Here is a 21,839-nt window from a genome sequence, read left to right on the forward strand (position 1 = left end):
GAGGTGTAGGAGCAGCAACATTGGCAGATGTGCCAGAGAGTATCGCCTTTTAAGTGGCGAGAGAACACATGCATAGCGTTTCCCTTACTGCATAATGTTTTAATATTAGTTCTGATTAATCTCTTGCTTTGTCTTTTCTGTAAGCTGCACTTTGTATCACAGTTGTGTGTATGTAGGAGGAAGCCATGCATAGCTGGGGCATGGTGCTCTCCAAGGGTTCAGGGGTCAGTGAGGGACTTACTCTGTAGAGATGAAATCCAAACTATCTGATTTCTTAAACATAAGTTCTAGGAAACAAATGCAAGCCCTCATAGGAATAATTAAGTTAAGTTTTTAATTTATAGTGAAAAGTTAACCATTTATAAACTTAATTTTATAATGTAGATGTGACAGCATAGAAAAACTAAAGGCCCAAATACCCAAGATGGAACAAGAATTGAAAGAACCAGGACGATTTAAGGATTTTTACCAGTTTACTTTTAATTTTGCAAAGAATCCAGGACAAAAAGGATTAGGTAAGAATATTTTAAAATTATATTTGGTATTTTACATATATTTAAATACATTGATAGTGTCACTTTTGCAATAGACAATCTTGTGTTTTGAACATGATGTTATGAAAATATCAGCTTTGGAAAACACGGAGCAGTGAGTAGTTAGTTAGGGAACTGTGGGCACAGCACAGCAGAGGGTTGCTTGGATGTCCTGTGTGAACCACCGAATTACTAAAACACAAAAGCTCTACGTACAGAACAGAAGTGGCCCGTAGGATTTCACTGGCACCTTTTTTGGGCTGTTTTGCCCATAGATGCCCAAGAAAGTTTTAGGGTGGTAGGTGCTACAAGATAATGTACAAGATCACTAAGTCGTGGGTACAGTGTCCGAAAACTTCATTTCTGGTTCTTTTCTTTCTTTTTTTACATTTGAAAACTAAGAAAGGGTGAAAAGAAAATGGTCATGACTCAGTCTTATGGGGGAGCAGTGAACAGTGCAGAGCATCTTTGCCCTGTGGTCTTAGAAGTTTAGATCAACCAATTTGTACCAAATGCCGTGTGCATCCATTTGCTTCAGGGCCAGTTAGGGGCTGTGAAAGTGAAATGTGAAATGGAATTTGTTTACGAAGTTCCTAAAAAGCTTAGACAGCAGTAGATAATACTGAGTGGTAAAGATAGGTCCCAAAGAAGAGGAGAGTAATTAAAGCCAGGGAGATTAGAAAGTGCTTTCCAGGTTTGGGAGATAGCGGTGGAAGGCTCGTTATCTGGCTGGATAAAGAAAGGCTACAGTAATAATGAAGGGCTAGGGGCTCCCACACTTAAAGAGCAGTCAGACTATGCCAGAGAGAAGGCATCAACAGGAAGATGATGGGACACAGACAGCTAGATTAATACCATAAGCTTCATTTGAAAATGGGACAAAATGTTTTGAATTGGAGTATGAGAAATAGGATCAGTGGTCCTGTTTAATGTGAGCTTTAGTATACCCGTTGGTGGGCCAGGTTCTCACCGTACTGTTCAGCAGTGCTGAAGAATTTTATTCTTTCCTTCAGCAATTACTCCTGGGTACCAGATTCACAGATACAAATCTAGACTTTTTTCTTCTTAATTTGCAAATGAGAAAACTTAGGCACAGGAAAGGTAAATCATGAGTGAGAGGTTGGGGTTTCTAGCCCTGCACATGCTAGGGAGAGTCAGAGCCCTGCACATGCTAGGGATAGAGTCAGAGCTCTGCACATGCTACGGATAGTCAGAGCTCTGCATGTGCTAGGGATAGAGTCAGAGCCCTGCACGTGCTAGGGATAGAGTCAGAGCCCTGCATATGCTAGGGATAGAGTCAGAGCCCTGCACATGCTAGGGATAGAGTCAGAGCCCTGCATGTGCTAGGGATAGAGTCAGAGCCCTGCACGTGCTAGGGATAGAGTCAGAGCCCTGCCCATGCTAGGGATAGAGTCAGAGCCCTGCACGTGCTAGGGATAGAGTCAGAGCCCTGCACATGCTAGGCAGGTGCATTATCTGCTGAGCCATGCCCTGTACTCTTCGATTTTGAGTTCGTGCTCTTACTGGCTGCCCGGGTTGGTCAGAAGTTCACTTTTCCAGGCAGATCAGACCTTGAACTTTGCATCCTGCTTGGACTCCAGGCCCAGCTTTACTGTCTGTGTGTTTATTGGTAGGAGTGAGACCTGGTCCTCTGCGAGGGGCACACTCTGGCTCTGTGCTAGCCCCAGCCACAGGTTCTCTTTGGAAGATAGAGTAGCCAGAGAGGCTAGTGAGTCCTCTTGTACTGATTCTGCCTTGTGTTTTAGATTGAACATAAGGATAAAGGTCAATTCTATGACTAGGAATTAGTCCAAGAAGCAATTAGAGAAGAGCTAGAGAAGAGAGACAAAGGTGTGCATGTAATGGAGAACTAGCCTAAGAGATGAAATGGGACTGATTAATTAAAGATTTTCAAAATGTTTGTAAAAAGAAGTTCTAGTAAGTTCCTTTTGGAACTGATGGTTGAGTATGAGCATGATCTTGTTCTCTACATGCATCTGAACAACACAGTTACACATAACTGGTGGGTGCAGCATGATGTCAGTGCACAGCACAGATGATCATGCTGGATGGACTTCCCACCACAGAAGCTGCCTCCCCTTTCAGGATGAGGCGGGAAAGGCGCACTGTACTGCCTGCAGTTAGACACGGGTAGCCTAGCCTCTTCTTTTTCTAGTTTCCCTTTCCCTTCTTACCTCAAGTAAAAGTCTGGTGAAGCCTTTCAATCTGAACATTATTTTGTGGTATGTAGAAGTATAACAGTGTTTTGATAAGATTATCTATAGTGGTGTGGATGTCATTGATTAGGAATCAGTTTCTTAGTCACATTTCTGCCCTAACAGAATACATAATAAATGGTGTTTTGGCTAAATACATACTTTGATACTAAAATGAAAACCAACATTTTATGGTTATTTGATATATTAATATTATAATAAATTAGAATTTTTATATTAGAAAAAATTGAGAAAGTGATTATATGAAAACAGATTTTGGAAAAAAAATGATTTGCTAGTATTAAAAATTATATTCAATGTGATAGAGTTTGCTTTGTAATAACATTCAGGAGATTACTTAATGTATTTTACATTTTTATTTCTAAAAATAGAACTATAACCACAATAAAACGTTATTTGTGAGCCTCCCCAGACCATAGTGTTTATAATGAAATGAACCCTAACGTTGGATAAGGAGTTTGTTAACAGTGGTCTATCTGTGTGGATTTATCAGCTGCACTGATAAATTTGTCTGTAGGAACTGAGGGTTGAAAAGAAACTCTGTAGGAGGGCGAGGAGCTTAGAGAGGGCCTGGGAAGGAGGAAGGGAGACCGTTTGGGTGGTAGGAAGTACAGTGCCTTGTTTGACTGAAGACCTTGATTAACAAGGAGGGTCTTCCTGACAGTCTTGTGAGAGTGCACACGTTAGTGAAGGTTTGTATGGGAGGACGGGAAGCCCTGGCACACGAGAAGGCAAGTGGCAGCCCTGGGCAGCCATGCTAGTGCTGTGAGCTGAGAGCTCTTTCCCTGCCTACCTCACTGCTCTCTCCTTGTCTCTGCCATCTGCTTCAGTCCCCTGCCGTTTCTGATTAGTCTGTGTATCTTAAAATTGAAAGAGGTTTTTGTAAGCCCTGCATGAAGTCTTCACCTCCCTAAAATACCAGCCCTGCTCAGGAGCACACTGTGGGACATGGACTGTTTCAGGAAGTTGCCTCCTGCCATGGAGTTGCCTCTGCTGTCATCGCACACTTCTCCTTACTGAGCACATGTGTGATGCTCACGGTTGTCTTTCGGTTTAAAACAGAGGACGTGTAACCATTATAGCCCATCACTGCTCGTCCTTGTCCTTTTCCGGGTCAGTATTCCAGTTTACCACTCGTCATCTAAGATGTTTGTTACTGCTGCTGTCCTTTAAGCACACTGCTAGTGCTTTGGTGTCTTTCCAAATTGAGCATTAAAAGTTGTCCCCAGTCTCCAGAAGGCTGTTAGATGTAGGCCACTGTAGGAGGCTATTGGTTCTGCTGATTTGATCAGAGTTTATATATTTTCTGTAACAGCCAAGCCTTTCTAAGGACCATATTAACCTTGGTTAGTGGGTAGAGGCAGTGGAAGGCAGGCTTGACCAGTGGCATTAGAACACGTATGCCACAAGAGGGTGGCAGAGAGCCGCTTGCTGAAAGTGTCCTCTGATACCTCTGACACCTCTGACACCCACTAAAATAAACTAATTTCAGAATAGAATCTGAAGGCCATTTTCTTGAGAGCTGTGGTTCTAAAAGTAGAGGCAAATTCCATATCCCATATATGCAACCACAATAAAAGGTATTTGTGAAGCAGATGATTTCAAAGATCTTAACCTCATTGTTTAAATATTTACTCTAAAGCCAGCTGGAGTGGTACCTGTCTGTCAATCCTAGCACCCAAGGCTGAGGCTGGGGGATTGTGAGTTTCAAGCCAAGCTCCATAGTGAAACCTTAGCTCAGAAGAAATGAATTTGCTTAGAAATAATTTACAGTGTTCTTTGTTGCTGTTTCGGGTTGGGGGAGGGGGCGTTGAAACTCTCTTCCTATGTGGCTTTGTCTGGCCTGGAAGTTGGTAAATCAACTAGACTGGCCTCAGACTTTTAAGGCTCCTCGCCCCTGCTTCCCCAGTGCTGCGATGACAGGTATGAGCCGTCACCTCTGATTGAATTGATAACACTCTAGGTGGCTCTCACTGGCAGACCTTTGAGTTATGTGCATGCTGTACTAGGACACTATCAACAGCACTACTGCCCCAGGCCTCTAAAATGTGCTTTAAGATGGATCCTAATGATTTTTCTTTTAATTCAAAACTGTTTTAATGTGTCCTTTTTCACACCTTGGAAGAACCATCTATGTGTCACTGACGTTTTGCAATGTGTTGTTGCTATTCTCTTTGGAGCTCAAGGACCATTTTCAGGAATCTGACAGAAAACAATAAAACAGAGCAGGACAGAGAAGCTGCAAATCCTGGTGGTGCCTGGAGGGAGGACATGGTGAGGAAGGAGAGAGTTTCCTGGTTTTGAGTTAGCATCAACAGTGGGGATGAAACAGCTATAAAAAGTGTGGGGAGGGAGGGGTCTTCAGAGAAACCTGGTGTTAAGGCAAGCATGCTTAGGATTTTGGCATTTCGAAAAGAAGGGTGGGGGGGAGTTCAGACTCTGACGAAGAGCTCAGAAGATGTGGCAGCAGGCTCAGCGTGGGCTGAGAACAACCGCACCCCTTTTCATTTCTATTTCATCTGTTTCTTCTTTTCAACTTAAAAAATGCATTTATTGAGAGAGGGAGGGGAAGAGAGAGAGAGAGACAGAGAGAGAGAGACAGAGAGAGAGAGAGAGAGACAGAGACAGAGAGACAGAGACAGAGAGACAGAGACAGAGAGAGAGCGAGAGCGGGAGCGCACCAGCCCTAACACATGAAGGTCAGACAGCAATGTAGGAGTCAGTTCTCTCTTCCACTGTATGGGTTCTAGGGATCAAACCGTAGGCCTCATCAAGCTTCCATATTGGTGGAAAGCTTCCATAGTCGCTGAACCATCTCACCAGCCCCATTTTACTTACTTCTGTCCTGATCTTTATTCTTATTTCTGTCTCCAATTGTAGGTATGCCGTGTTCTCCCCCCCACCCCGCCCCCTCAAGGTCCTAAAGTACATTTTTGAGTCGTTATGCTTAGAGCTCTGGCTTTTAGTATTTATTTTATTTGTGTGTATGTGTATGCACGCTCACCCGCCACACATGAATAGACACAAGGTACTTACGCAGAGCTTGGACAACTATGTTTGTGTGCTTGCACATGCCCTACACACGAGTATACACAGGCATATATGTAGAGTTGGACAACTGTGGGACTCATCCTGGCCGTGTAAGTGGTGGGCGTCGTACCCTGGTCCTCAGGGCTGCAGGCTTGGTTGGCCCTTTACCCTTTACTCGCCTTGCCCTGCCTGTACTCCTGAGTTTTCAGCGTGCACTTGAAGCTATTAACTCTCCTCTCTGATTGCTTTCACTGACTGCAGCCCATGGGTGTTGGTATGTTATGTTTTGATTTTCATTTGATTCTTAAGCATTCTTAATTTTTTAAATTACTTCAGTGACCGTCAGTCAGTAGTGTGTTGTTCCTCATCCATACGTTTGCATATTTTCTGCCATTTCTCTTGCTGATGATTTCTGTTTTCTTCGTCATGATTGGATATAATAAAAGAAATGGTTCGCTTGTTTTATGCCCTGTTGTGTGATTTGTTTTAGAGTATGTCCTGATCTGCTAGAACAAAGTATATACTGAGATTTTTAGATGAAATGTGCTCAAGGTCCCCTAAGGTCCATTTAATCAATAATTTCATTTGACTTATATTTTTGTTTTGTTTTGTTTGTCTGAGTGACTTTGGTGAGTAGAATATGGATGTGAGCCACTGTTGTTGCATCGAGATTAAATCCGTGTCTTCAGATCCAGGAGAGTTTGTTATATGAAGCTGGTTTAGAGCAATATATTTAGAATTATGTTTTATATTAAGGGAGGGAACACTACCATATTTGTTTTATGGAGCCAGTATTATCCTGATACCCAAACCAGGTAAAAAGACAATGATAAAAGGAAAACTTCACACCAGTTTCCTCAATGAACATAGATGAAAAATTATCAACATACTTGTAGACCAAATTCAGGGGCATATTAAGATGGAAGGTTGATTCAACATATACAAATTAATAGATGCAGTAAATCATATAAATAACTTATGAACCAATCACAGAAGTGAAGATAACATTACATGGAGAGCAACTGAGAGCACTGCCTTTAAAATCGTAGCTGGGGGGTTGGGGGATTTAGCTCAGTGGTAGAGCGCTTACCTAGGAAGCGCAAGGCCCTGGGTTCGGTCCCCAGCTCCGAAAAAAAGAAAAAAGAAAAAAAAAAAATCGTAGCTGGGCAGAGACGCCTACTCTCACGTCTCCCATCCAGTAGACTGCTTTGAAGTCTTATTTGCAACAAGACAAGAGAAAAATGTGAAAGGGATGCAGTAAGAGAAGGAGGAGTAATGAATCCCTGTGTATAGACAGCATGAGTCTGCATCCAAAAGACCCAGCAGAAAACTCCAAGGTCTGATGAACAGTTCCAGTCAAGTTGCAGGATGAAAGAAGAAATCCATGTACAAAAGAGAAAGAAATTAGAGGGAAACGCCTCACTCATAATAGCTGAGAATTCAAAATAATCTGTGAGTAAGTCTAGTCAGAATGAGGAACGACTACTCCATGTATACGTCAGGGCACTGAACAAGGACATCAAAGACCCTCGGTGCTGGGAAGGCATTCCATGGACTGGTAGAATTGATCCTGTGAGAAGGGCCCCATCACCCAAAGGAAATCCATATAGTCAGTGTGATTGCCTTCAGAATTCTCATGTCCTTCTTCACTAGACCAGAAAAACCAAACAGACCAGAATAAGCAAAGAAATTGTAAGAAGAAAGGACACAGCTAGACATATAACAATGCTTTTGCTCAGATTGTACTTCAGAGCTATAGTGGCAGTCAGTCTGGTGCTGGCCGGGGACCAGTGGGCCAGAGCAGAGGCGCCAGAAATAATGTCAGAAGAATTCAGTGACAAACAGGTGGACTATTCAGCAAAACTGGATGTCTGTTTGTGAAAGAATGAGATTAAATTCATCTTTCCCTATACAAAAATCAACTTGAAGTATATACAGAACTTAATTTAAAACTTGAAACTGGGGCTGGAGAGATGGCTCAGCGGTTAAGAGCACTGACTACTCTTCCAGAGGTCCTGAGGTCAAATCCCAGCAACCACATGGTGGCTCACAACCATCTGTAATGGAATTTGATGCCCTCTTCTGGTGTGTCTGAAGACAGCTACAGTGTACTCACATACATAAAATGGATAAATAAATCTTAAAAAAAAAAAACAAAACTTAAAAAAAACTTGAAACTGCTAGGGGAAAATTTGGAGAATGCACCTGAAGTTAGGCAAGAATTTGCTGAACAGCTCTCCAGTATCTCATGAATGAGCCCCACGATTTAACACGTGGTACTACATTAAATTAAAATGTTCCTGCACACTTCATATTGTATAACTAATTAGTGTTGGTGAATGTGGGATCGATTCTGCAAAACAGTAATAAAGCAGACTAGAATTTTTCTTATGAGAATGATAATATAACCTTGCTCTATGCTGCTGGGTTTAATAGGAGATAAATGACAGTTTTTAACTCCACATAGTCAGATCAGTCAGTCAGTCAGGACAGCAGCCTGTTTATATGGATTGATTTGCTCTTCTTTTAAACGTTCTCACTTTTGAGAGAACATACCTTAGAATGATTCTGTTCTTTATATTTATTTAAAGTACCATTTTTCCTCTTGGTCAAATAGAGGTCAAGCCAATCTTTAGTATTATTGTTTTCCAGCTACTATTTCATCAAATGGATCAGTCTTGCATCATTTATTTGGTGCTATTTTCAACACTAATCTTAAATATAGAATATCAGGGTATTTTTCTTTTGACTACAACAATTCAATTGCAGAGAAAAATGTGAATCCATACTTTTGACCTAGTAGAATAGTAATGAAATAGTAATGCTATATGTTTGTTTTGAGCCTCTATATTTCTTATAGGTCTTTAGCACTATTTGGAATAAAATATTCTTAAATGAAAAAAAAAAAATGTTCCTGCACAACAAAAGAAACACAGAATGGGAGAAAATCTTACCAACTACAGAAAGAATTTACAAAGAACTATAAAAATTAACACTTAAAAAAAAAAATAAACTTCCAGTTAACAAGAGTTTTTAAAGGAAGAAACAGCTAACAAATGTTTTTGAAAGATATTCAACATCCCTAGTTATCAGAGAAATGCCAATTAAAAGTAAATTTATATACCATCTCGCCTTAGAATGGTTATCAGAAAAAATAGCAGTGCATGTTGAGAAGAATGTGGAAGAAAGAAGTTTTTTTAAGAAGTCTTTATTTTATGTATGTGAGTACACTGTAGCTGTCTTCAGACACACCAGCATTTCAGATGGCTGTGAGCCACTATGCGGTTGCTGAGAATTGAACTCAGGACCTCTGGAAGAGCAGTCGGTGGTCTTAGCCACTAAGCCATCTCTCAGCCTGGAAAGAAGAATTTTAATTCATTGCTGGCAAGCACAAAGTAGAATAGTTATGAGTTCAGCATTGGAGGTTTCCCAAAAACTTAAAAGTAGTTACTGTCGTGTATACGACCTAACTGTTCCACTCCTGGGCATACACCCATGCCCTCCACAGAAAATAATACACATCCATGGTGTCTGCTGATCTCATTCAGACCACCAAAGTGGGCAGAAATGGGTGACGAGGAAGGATAGTGTGCAGAAGGGTACATGGGACATGAGAGGAGTAAAGAGACTGGCTGACAGGTTATGAGGGGCAACTAGAGGTACCAGGAAGATGGGGAATAAGAGGAAGAGAAAATCTGCCCAAGTGTACTTTGAAAATGCCATGCATGATATCTAGTATATTGTATGCTAACTTAACAAGTAAAAGCAGTTTTTGATTGCTCCCTTGTCCAGTATGAATTGATCTCTTCAAATTGTGCTTTAAAGTCTAGTGTTAAATATTACAAGTTATTATCGAAGGGTGTTTATATATTCATGTCACTTTATTATGCCCTGCATGTTCATATTTGCTTATCCACTGCCCTATGGTGGTGTTTCTTTTCTGTGTCCTCATATGCACATACATGTTTTTCTCTTCAGTGCATAGAACTTCTTTAGGCCTCTCTAGTACTGGCTTAGTTTTCATACATTGTCTGTTTACCATACAAGTTTTTTTTTTTCTTTTCCACTAATCATGCTAGAAAATTTTGCAGGATATAATAATCTTAGTTGAGAGTTACTGTCTTTCAGAGCATAATGCCAAGAGCCAGCCTTGGCTTGGAGAGGGCTTCTAAGAGAGAAGGGGTGTTTCAGAGTAGCAAAACTAAGGACTCTTAAGTCCAAGCTGGCAGTCTATGTTCTGCTCGAGATGGCTTTCCAGTGTGTGTGTGTGTGTGTGTGTGTGTGTGTGTGTGTGTGTGTGTGTGTGTGTATGTGTTCATTCTGCTTGAGACGGTTTTCTCTTGCTGTTCTAAAAACTCTCTGGATGGCTCTTGTAGAACAAAAGCCCAGTCCTTTATTTACTTATCAATTCAGTCTTTACCCCTGGTTCCGTTTTGATCATCCGATGAGTCAGCATCCCATGATCCCAGCTCCTTGATGCTGAGAAAGAGACAGCAAGCACAAGCACAGACAGTAATATACCTGGATGGCACCCTGCCCTGAAATTACCATCCTGACCATGCCTGGACCTAAATTAGCTCTGTCCAAGCTGACCTTGAACTCAGAAATCTACCTGCCTTGGTGTAAGCATAAACAAAGAAACTTAGCTGGGTAGGATCTTGCCTTGTGATCACCAATCTTTAATTTTCTCTCTCTCCTTTCTTGGTACCTTTCTGACCTGCTGACTCATAGTGCAGCTGCCTCTGTTCCTTTACATCTGTGAGGCTCCTTAAGCAATTCATATTGCATCCTTTTATTTTGCATAGTTGAGAAATTATATATTTTTGAACTCATGTTTTTAGCATGCTTTCCCACAGCCTTAAGGGCTGTCCTGGAGGTCACATGCTCTACCATTTTGCTGAGACATAGGCATGCCCTTGCCTCCCAGACTCATGCTGTCTCTGATTGTCATGGAGTTGTTAGCCTTGGCAGAGGTCTTATTCCTCGAAGGAGGAATGTGAAAATAAGTACACTATTATACAAACAAGCCTTATCCCCACAGCAACTGTCAACACTTGCGGAGGCCCACACCCTGCTGGCTCTGTTCCAGGGGCAAGAAACCATGTCCTACTGGCCAAGCTGGACTCTGGCAGTGTAGAATACATGTATCTGTATTCTCTTTGAATTTAGGTAGTATATTTGTATCCTCCAATTTCACTAAATGTTGTCAATGTTTTTATAATTATTGTGGAATATCCGCATGTTCCTTCAGATTTGTACCTAAGTTGATTCTGCTCTACCATACACATGGAAGTGTAGTTATCTCTTTGGTAGGTTTATTTAATTTTCTTTGGATATCCAGTTGTTGCCTTAGAACATATATGAGTCATATGGTACATCTTTGTGTTTGTTGTCTCTCCTTTTTTTAAATGAGTGATCTTAGGATGGCTTCAAACCCTTTGGGATTAGAGATGGGTACAGCCATGCCTGGTTTCCAGTTTTAGTCTTTTGAGTGGCTCCCCTCCCCCCATCCATAATTCCCCACCACAACCACCACAGTAATTTGCAGTCCCAGTTTTTCTTTTTCTACATCCTTTCAAGTGGTTTTTAAGTGAGTATATGTTTACGCGTTTGACAGTGCGTGTGAGGGAGGCAGCAAAGGCGAATGCAAGCCTTGGGCCCACTGGAGCTGGCATTGCAGGAGGTTGTGAGCTTCCCTGAGTGGGCCCTGGGGGAGCACGAGACAACCACTAGCCTCAAGTGTTCGTCGTCTCTGTCTTTTCCAATGGGAGTTTTGAGTTGCATTTTTGAACACTATTTTCATATATTTGTTGGGCATTTGTATTTCTTCTTTGACAAAGATGTATCAGACCACTTGCCCATTCTTTTATTTCTTGGAATGTTTTGTGGCTATTGTTTTGAGTTCTCTATTTAGTTTTGTAGTTAGCCTTTGGTCAGATAAACAGTTTACAAGTGTTTTCTGTAGATTTTCTCTTCACTCTAGTTCTGTAAAGATGCTAAAGTTTCCTGGTTTGAGTTCTGTTTTAGCCTTTGTGTTTTTGAGGTCTCAGCCAAGAGACCGATGCCTACACTAATGTTGTCAATTTATGTGTTTGTTATTGGGTGTGTGCGTGTGTGAGCACAGAGGCATGCATGCCGAGGTGCAGGCAGTCGGACCACTCAGGGAGCTGTTCCCTCTGTCTGCATTCATGTGGGTGTGGGGCCTTGAACGCAGGTTGCTGGGCTTGTACAGCGAATGCCTTGCCTGGCCCAGATGTTAGTGTTTTTTGTTGAAGACGGCTTTGGCTGTTCTGACTTTGTTGTTTGGATTTTTGTGGTACTAGGGTCGCTCCGTGGTTCTTGCGCATGCTAGACAGTGGTGTACCACTGAGTTAGGTCTTCATGCCCTATGCAGGGTATGCTTCTCCATGAATTTTAAGGTTGGTTTTCCTAGTTCTTTGAAAATGTCATTGAGTTTGTACATCATTTAGGTGTTTTGTGATATTTCTAGCAACATTAATTCTTATAATGCAAAAACACTTTTTTTTTTGTTTCAATTTCATCATGGTCTATAAATTTCATTGTCAAAGCCTGTCTCTCCTCTGGTTAACGTTAGTAATTTAATTGTGTGATACGTGCGTAAGTGGTTTCTGTGCTTTAAGGTGCCAGACCACTCTTACTGGAAAATGACACCAGAGATCTTTGGGATCAGCCAGACTTCACAGAGCACCAGGTGACTAAAGCACATATTCCTTCTCTATGTGGAACCTACCCAGTAAAACGTGTGCACCTGCGAATGTAAAGCGCACGCAGCACACACACACACACACACCCACGCACTTTTACCACACGCACGCACGCACTACAGGCAACACACACAGATTTAGTATAGAAAAGAGGAAGACAAAGGCATGAGGAAAGGATAGGTAGGTGATCGACATGAGTTATGAAGGGGAATATAAAGCTAATCAGTTTTAGGTCTAACTCTGCTGTGGACTTTTTATCTTTGGTGGTAGATAAGTGTATAAATATATTCATCAGTGACTGTAAAACCCAGTCGGAAGCTGTACAGCCTCAGAGACGGTAATTCTAAATGCATAGGAATTCATTGAGGTCTTTGCTTAGCATAGACTTTGGGTCTGGTTCATTTTGGTGTGTGATTTTTATTTGTAAGATCTTTTAAATAATAAAGCTATAAAATACTCTTCAGCTGTAAAGAAAAAATGAAATTTGAAGGTAAATGGATAGAACTAGAAAAGATCGTCATCCTGAATAAAGTAACCCAGACCCAGAAAGATAATGCTGCATGTTTTCTCTTGTTTGTGGATCGTAGCTTCTACTCTTATATTGTAGCAAAGAGTCAGAATCAACCTAATGGTCCATCAGCAAATGAATGGGTAATGAGGATTGGGGGAGGGGAGTGGAAGGAGACTATTCAAAAGAAAAATATAATCGTAAAATATACTGAAAAATGATACCATTAGGATGTATATTATACAAGGTCATACAACCTCAGGATAAACAGAGACCTGAAATGCTGCATGTTCTAGAAGACACAGTTCTGTAGCAGTTTCCTTGCTTCTGTATGCTTTCCACTTCCTCGTCAGCAATGTGCCCGAGACTTGGGTGCTCTGGTCTGTTGTGGATGTGTCGGGTGGGGCACCCACATCATTAGCTCTCTGCATTCTAATCAGTTGTAACTGTCTGTAATGGCTTGGACTGCCACAAAAAGAAACTTCTTTAATTGGGGTGTGTGAGAGAGAGCTACACTCATCTATGGGTGTAAGGATAAATAATTAAAACACAGTTAGGAGTCATTCAAGTTTATGGCCGTGCAATAGTAGGCAGTCCTCTAAGATCCGTGACCTCACCAACCACAGATGGCTAAGTTGACAGTACTAGGTGTGATTTCCATGTAGTAGGTAAACCCACTCAGACTGTTGTCAGTCACTCTCAGGACAGAAGTGCTATCATTTTGCATCTGTAGGGACAGCATGCCATGCTGTCATTGTGGTTCATAGACATCACAGCTGGGTAAGAGGATGATTCCTCTCTTCTATGCAGTCTGCATGTTGTCTTCTAACTGAAATACTAGGCCTCAAGGAGGAAGCTCATGCTGGACATTATCACCCTAAGTAGCATAACTTAAACAGTGTGTGTGTGTGTACAAATAGACATATATATTTTATGAAATTTTAGATAAATACAGAACTATGATTCCTCATGACTATTTCAAATATATTAGAGTGTTAATTATCTCTCCTCCCTCTGCTTCCTTCTGCCCCCTCTCCCCACCTTCCATCTCCAGTTAGAGCCTGCCTCCCCATTTTTTCATGTTCCTCTTTCACATGACCCATATCCTGTGATGACCCAATCTAAAGCTTTCTACCCCACAGTCTCTCTTTCTTTCCCGGCTTCTGCAGTTACTCCAAGTTATATAATTACATCTAAAGATCTGGTGCTATGAAGTATGGATTTGAGAGAGAATACATTATGTTACTGTGATGGTTTGAATATGCTTACCCCAGGGAGTGGCACTATTAGGAGGTCTGGCCTTGTTGGAGTAGGTGTGTCACTGTGTGTGTGGGCTTTAAGACCCTCACCCAGCTGCCTGAAAGTTAGTCTTCTAGCAGCCTTCAGATGAAGATACAACTCCCAGCTTCTGCACTGTGCCTGCCTGGGTGCTGCCATGTTCTTGCCTGGATGATAATGAACTGAACCTCTGAACCTGTAAGTCAGCCCCAGTTAAATGTTATCCTTGTAAGAGTTGCTTTGGTCATGGTACCTGCTCACATCAGTAAGACCCTGACTAAAACACTTTCCTTTCTGGATCTGGATTACTTTACACACACACACACACACACGTACGTTCCATCCATTTACTTGGAAATTTTATGATTTCTTTTCTTCTTTACAGTTTTCTGTAGTGTACATGAACTACATTTCATTACCCAGTCATCAGGTGGAGGATGTTCAGGTTGTTTCTATTAACTACTGTGAATAGAACTGAATAGAGCTGAGCAGGTGTCTGTGGAGTAGGATGTTGAGTCCTGCCATAGTGTTCTATTGCCATGAAGAAACACCATGACCACAGCAACTCTTAGGAAGAAAAGCATTAAATTGGGTGCTGTTTACAACTTCAAAAGTATATTTCATTATCAGCATGGCGGGAAGCGTGGGGGCACACAGAAAGACTTGGGTCTAGAGGAAGTGAGAGTTCTATGAATGTACCTACAGGAAGCAGGGAGAGAGAAGTGGGGAGAGGGAAGGGGAGAGAGAATAGGTAGGCCTGGCTTCAGCATTTGAAACCCCAGTGACCCACTTCTTCCAACAGGCCACACCTCGTAATCCCTGTCAAGTAGCACCACTCCTTAGTGACCACATATTCAAATTATAAGTACCTATGGGGCCATTCCTATTCAAACAGCACATTTCACTTCCTGGTCACCACAGGCTTGTAGCCATATAGTACCACAGTGGCAACACTGTTTACAAGTCCAAAGTCTCTTCAGAGATTCATGGCAGTTTCTTAATTGTGACTCCCTTCACAGCCTCATGGAAAAGCCTCTCTGGGCTCCATACAGGCACATATGCCTGGCCTCAGCAGCTTTCCTTAGTCGCCAAGTTCTGCTGTTTGCTGGGGCTGGATCATGACCCTTCGTTCAGTTACACCTGCATCAGCCTTCTGTTTTCGATGGTTTGTTCATGGCCTAACCTTTTCTTAATTTCTTTTCACAAGTTAGAAGCCTAGCTGGTTGGGATCTTGCTCTGAGGTTACCACTCTCTTTATTACATTTAGAATAAGGCTTTTCTTTAACCTTTTCTGTCTTTGAACCTTGGACTTAGCTCTATTATCAGAGTCACCTTTTCTCCTCCAGCTGCGTTTTGTAATCTCGTCTGCTTAGTTCGCACCTTTTCATTCTCAACCGCAGAAGAGTGATTACAGACAGTCACAGGGCAGAGTCAGCACTGGGCTGCCTTGATATCACCTCTGCCAATGCCATTTAATCCAAAGCTCTTTGGTTTCGCCTCTGGTAGACTTTTCAGACAAGGATAAAAGGAGGCACATCCTTTGGCAAAATATCCTAAGAATGGTTTCTAGGCTTCTTACTAGCATTCTTTTCCTGAGACCTCTGGGCCAGGCCATCATAGTCCATGTTGCTTTCAGCACCGTTGCCTTCCCTCCTAGTAGGAGGCCCGCCATAAAGCACTAGCTGCCTTCCTTCCCGAAGTCCAGAATCTGTGAACAAGAACCGTTATGAGGCCTGTCACAGCAATACCCCACTCCTGGAATTCTTCTGTCTTGGTCACCACTCTAGTTGGCAGCATGAACACTGGGGAGCAGAACCTAGAAATGAGGTGCACTGAAGTCTGATGCAATAGCCAACTTCATTCAGTGTTGGACAATTTGTATTCTGCAATATTCTGATGGGTAAGCAAGGTCAGATGAGCAGAGTTCACTTGAGTTCAATTTGCAGTCAGAAGGACAGGTCATAGGAGTTTCAGCTGTATAGAGTCAGGACAACTAGTGGTTGGAACCATCATCTGAATAGACTAATAAGATAATGAAGTAAACCCACTGCTATTTACTGTACTTGAGGAGGGCACAGAAAGCCCAAGAACAACCCATGGTACAGAGAAATGGAGGGTACAAGACTTTTTTCTTGCTTCCTTGGAGTTACTCACACGCTTTAAGAATTCTGCTCACACAGCTTCATTCATGAACCGTATTCTGAGAGACACTGTTGTGCTGTTGTGAAGAGACACCACAGTCATGGCAACTCTCATAAAGGAAAGCATGTAATTGAGGCTGGCTTAGAGTTTCAGACATAATGTTTGTTATTAGAATGGTGGAAAGCAAGGAGGCACACGAGGAGGCATGGTGCTGGAGGAACTGAGAGTTCTACATCTGGACGCACAGGCAGCAGGAAGAGAGAGAGACACTGGCCTTGGCTTGAGCATTTGAAACCCCAGAGCCCAACCCCAGTGACAGTTCCTCTAACAAAGCCACACCTACTCCAACAAGGCTGCCCCTCTTATTCCCTGTCTAGTAGCACCACTGCCCACTCCCTAATGGCCACGCTTTCAAATATATGCAGGGGGCTGTTCCTATTTAGGCCACAAATGCTGAGGAAGGGACCAGATTGTAGGCTTATTTTTAGCTTTTTAAGAATTCTTAACAGTGTAGTCACTAAACAACAAGTGAGGGTTCTCCTCTCCCCTTTTGTCGTTGCCAACTTTTACTGTAAGTTTTGCCAATTTTGGCTATTCTAACACTGCAATAAGCTGACATCTTAAAGTCGTTTGTTTATATTTCTCTAATTACTAAGGAACCCTGATGTAGTTACTTTTCTACTGTGAGAGACACCATGACAAAGGCAAATTATAGAAGAAAGCATTTAATTCTGATTTGTAGTTTCAGAGGGCGATTCTCTGAGCATCACAGTGGGCACCGTGATAGCAGCAGGCGTAGTCTCTTCTTAAAAGCTCGGCTTAGTAGCGGCTTCAGCTACTGGAGTCCCTTGAGAAGATCTAACTTGTCCTTTCTGTTGCAGAACGAGTTGGAATTTGTCACAGTGGGTGTTGGCAGGATCACTCCTGTAGCCTTCTGTGTTCATGTACAGCTAAAGAGCCTTTTATGTTGTCATGGAGAAATTTAAAAAACATAGGTTATTAGTAGTGTTTAATTTTTAAATTACTTTATTTTCCCATGGTGCTGAGGAATGAACCTTGCCGTGAACATGCATTTTGTGAGAATGATGTTCTGGGGCAAGAGAGCAACAGACTTAAGCTTAAACAAACAAAGCAAGCCCACAATATTTTCATGGCCCTTTATAGTTAGGGCATGCTAGACATCAACTGTGGAGGGTAGGAAGTTTAAGATTAGAAATCGAGCAATCCTTTGCATTTTAACCAGTTGATGTTGTCTTTGGCTATGAGAGACATATTGGTGTCTGATGATAAAGTCTGGGTGCTGCTAAGTGGCCCATGCTGTATACACAGCCACTACAGCAAATAGTTATTTGCCTCAGAATGTTGGAAGGTTCCTGCTGAACCTGGGGACCTCCACATGTGAGTACGTGACAGTGGGAAAGTGCGTGACTGCACCAGCTTGTCCACATCAGAACACCCTGTGAGGTAAGCCATGTTATTCTTCCCCCAGAGGCCCTGCCTGGAGGCTCACTGGAATGGAAGCAGGTTACACATGTGGACTCGGGTCTTTAAGAAAAGTTTGATCTATGACACTCAGAATGCAACTGGCTTTCTTTGTTTCACTGTTCTTTTGCAGGGACATATATTCAAAGCATTAAAGTTCATAACTTATTTTTAATATTACAGATCTAGAAATGGCCATTGCTTACTGGAACTTAGTGCTTAATGGAAGATTTAAATTCTTAGACTTATGGAATAAATTTTTGTTGGTAAGTTAACATTTTTGCAGTTTCTGTTTTCTCTGAAGATTATACTGTACTTAAATATTAATTTATTTCAAGGCATCATTAACCTCAGCATGTCATGGACGTAAATGAGAAATTTGATTACCAGAATTTCATTTACAAGTGTTACATTTTCTAATGTTTTGTAACAGCTGGACTAGCTTTTCCCAACCGTTTCCATAGTTTAAAGGCATCTTGTTTTTGATATCTTAATAGGAGCATCATAAACGATCAATACCAAAAGACACGTGGAATCTTCTGTTAGACTTCAGTTCAATGATTGCAGATGACATGTCCAATTACGATGAAGAAGGTAGCAAAAGCATTTGCCTTGCCTGACCTTTCACCCACTGTTTCCATGGAAGTGACCTTGCTTTCTGAGTTCTTACATATACAGACCCCACTGTGTATATATGAGTGTGAGTGTGTGTGTGTGTGTGTGTGTGTGTGTGTGTGTGTGTGTGTGCACATGTGCTAGAAATTGAACCTAGGCTTTAATCTGCTAAGCACTTGCTGTAACACAAGTGCATTTGAGTGCCTAATCAGAATTTTTTATTTTATTTTTTATTTTTATTCATTCTCTCATTCATTCATTTTTGCCTCTTAGCCAACTGCTGTGAAGGAGGATGGGATGAAGTACTAGCTTAGGTGCAGAACGTTTGTGGGGTCTGGACTCTGTAGCACCACACAAAGGAGAAAAAAGTCTTCCAGTGTTTGTCCTCTAGAGAGACATAAGAATCCCCACTCATACTCAACATCTTCAGTTTAGGAGTTGCAGCCTCTTAATGTATTTATCGCATTTGAATCTAGTGAGGTTGTTTTTGGTTTTGTTTGTTTTCTGTTAGTCTTGTCTGCAAACTTGTGTGCTGGATTTGTATAATTTGAAATGATTCCAGCTGCCTGGTGGTCTTACTTGCATTCAGCCATTGTTCATAAACTCTATCTGTTAATTCTTCACAGTTGCCTAGTTTCTTATGAGAACCAACCAATCATTGTTTAAATGTTTGAGTGTAGGATATTCTTTGAAAGGCCTCCCGTAGACTTCCTGTCTTCACAATGTCCTAGGACCTTGCGGCTTAGCCTCCATTTCCTTGTCACTAAAAGTGAGAAGTGCTCATAAGGACTGTAGAACTTTTCACAACATCATTAAGTAGACTGCCTGACTTAATAAAACTCTTTGAAAACCGTACTACTACTGAATTATTGATTTATTGCTCAGAAGATATAATCTTCATTGGTTAAGCAATGACCCCACTTTAGAATAATAGATTAAAGACAGGCTACATTAACAGAAGACATGATGGTGGTATTTTTAAAGAGTGATCAGTGAGAGTGATAAGAGTAACGTTGTGCAATTCTTCTGAGGAAGCTATGAACAACAAAGGATCCTAGTAAAATATTAGCTTTGATTCTGCTGTTCTCTGTTCCCTTTCCTCCCATTTTTTTTCTTTTTTTCCAGGAGCATGGCCTGTTCTTATTGATGACTTTGTGGAATTTGCACGCCCTCAAATTGCTGGGACAAAAAGTACAACAGTGTAGCACTAAAGGAACCTTCTAGAATGTACATAGTCTGTACAATAAACACAACGGAAAAATGCACAGTCAATTTCTGCTGGCTGGACTGAACTGAAGATCAATCCTCATAGTTCAAACTGAGGGTTGAGACAAAACTTTAAGGATACATCTCGGACCATATCGTACTCCATTCTTCTACTGGTGGTTTGGGCTTGTCTTCTAGTCTGGGCCACTCTAAACATTTATAACTCCAACATTGTGGATTCCATCTTAAACCTGTGGACCATCTTAGTTTGTCTTCCCATAAGTCATAGACGCTTGATGGGGATTATTTTGAGGTTTCCATTCTTGCATAAAGCACAATGCTGTCTTCATCAGAAAACAGTTTGGCATAAGAATTAAACATAATAATGAACACCACAAACAATTTATAAAAACTTGTTAAGTATATGCTTTGGGCTAGTTGCAAAGACTATGCTGTAGCACTTCAAATGAGAGTGTTATCTGAGTGTACCGCATCTTGAGTGGTGTTTGATTTGGGGGAATTTAGTTTTCCTGGCAAACCATATGCACTGTTGGTGTGAGTAGAATACCTGATAAAGACGTGTCAAAATAGCCAACACATGAAAAGGATAATTTGATGACTCCCTGAAATATGCCCTGTGTTTCAGACTCTCGCGAAGGTTCTACAAAACAAGTCTGTGGCTATCTTACCCGTGTATACACAGTGTCCTGCAGTGAACTTTGATTTACAAAGTATTGTAATGAGATGGAATGTTAGACCCCACTCTCATGTGCACCACACACCACATCATTGGATTCCATTACGCTTTGAGATGCTTCTATGCCTTTCGAATAAGTTAAACTATTTCATTGGTTTTGAATGTTTTGGATTGCTATACAATATAATATTCTAAATTTAGGCATGAGGGTTTTAGGTTTTGGATTTTGTTTTTGTTGTTGTTTTTTAATTTTTTGTCATCGCACAATGGAACACAATGCAATTCACTTAATTTATAAGAAGACAGTAAGATTTAAATTTTCAAAATGGTTGTGATGAGCCGTGAAGTTCGCCCTTTCTCATGTGGCACTGCTCTTTCAGGCGATGGGCCAGCCCTGCTGACGGCTGGCTGCTGAAATGGCTTTACTGCTAAATCACTGTGGTTGCCAAGTCTTTACTCCAAGAGCGGAGACTGTCAGACGGGCGAGCACTGGTGCAGAATACCAATGGCTTCTGTTGTATAAATTATTTGACTTTTGACTGTTTTTGTTTCCCTTGCATTTGCTATTTCCACATCAAAGCAGAATGCAGTCTTGATTGTTTGTTTTGGTTTTGGGGTTTTTTTCCATGACAGGACTCACGAATTGCTCTCCTGCTGAAAATGCTTGTTTGTCTGTTAACACACTGACACGTGTATTCATAAATATCTCCATGAGGAAGTGAAAATGATGACCTAAATGTTGGGTGACTGGTCTTCAGTAGGAACAGATTTTGCTTCATGTATCCAGGTCCTCTGCAGGGTACTAAGGAGTGTTCCTCAGGATAGCAGAACAGTTTATGCAGATATGGAAATGATTAAAACTGCTTTCTAGTCACATGATTTGGAGAATGCATAGAAAACTTACATATCATTAATCCAATCATAACTTTAATTGAGGAATGCATTTCTACCAAAAGAAGCTTAGAGTAAATTTCTATTCATGTTACAGGGATTGGTTATTAAAAGAAAATAGAATCTTGCTGTTTTCAGTATTTCTTGATTTTATTTTTGTAAATATGAAGAACTTCAATTATGAAAAAAATTAAAGATATATGTATATATATATCTTTAAAAGTTTTGCAGACCTATATTGTTTATTCCCTACGTGGAACATTTTGAGTTCTTGGTATTGTTTTCAGATTGATTGATTCAGATACAATTTGTTTTCAAATGAGACTCCATTAGCTTCTTTCCCTGCCTCATAAATTTTTTTTTCATAAAAATCTTGATATTTGTGTGTGGCCTAATGCTTTGGGTTTTACAGATTTTATTTTTAAATGCAAGACTTTGGAACAAAATAGTGATTGTCATCAGTTTGGCACTAAACATTTACAATTACTGTGTAAT

The 21,839-nt window shown here is 41.1% G+C and overlaps 1 protein-coding gene across 1 annotated transcript in view; it reads left to right on the top strand.

The window, feature by feature from the left end:
• The window catches only part of Dcun1d1 (defective in cullin neddylation 1 domain containing 1), a 37,908-nt gene extending 16,386 nt beyond the window's left edge, over positions 1–21,522 (top strand). The window contains exons 4-7 of the mRNA XM_032898505.1: positions 385–515; positions 18,119–18,201; positions 18,433–18,529; positions 19,676–21,522. Coding sequence (XP_032754396.1) covers positions 385–515; positions 18,119–18,201; positions 18,433–18,529; positions 19,676–19,755 — 391 coding nt within the window. The 3' untranslated portion in view covers positions 19,756–21,522. The remainder of the gene's footprint in view (positions 1–384; positions 516–18,118; positions 18,202–18,432; positions 18,530–19,675) is intronic.
• Positions 21,523–21,839: the final 317 nt, after the last annotated feature.

Source organism: Rattus rattus, chromosome 3 (assembly GCF_011064425.1).
Source record: "Rattus rattus isolate New Zealand chromosome 3, Rrattus_CSIRO_v1, whole genome shotgun sequence".
Classification (NCBI taxonomy): Eukaryota; Metazoa; Chordata; class Mammalia; order Rodentia; family Muridae; genus Rattus; species Rattus rattus.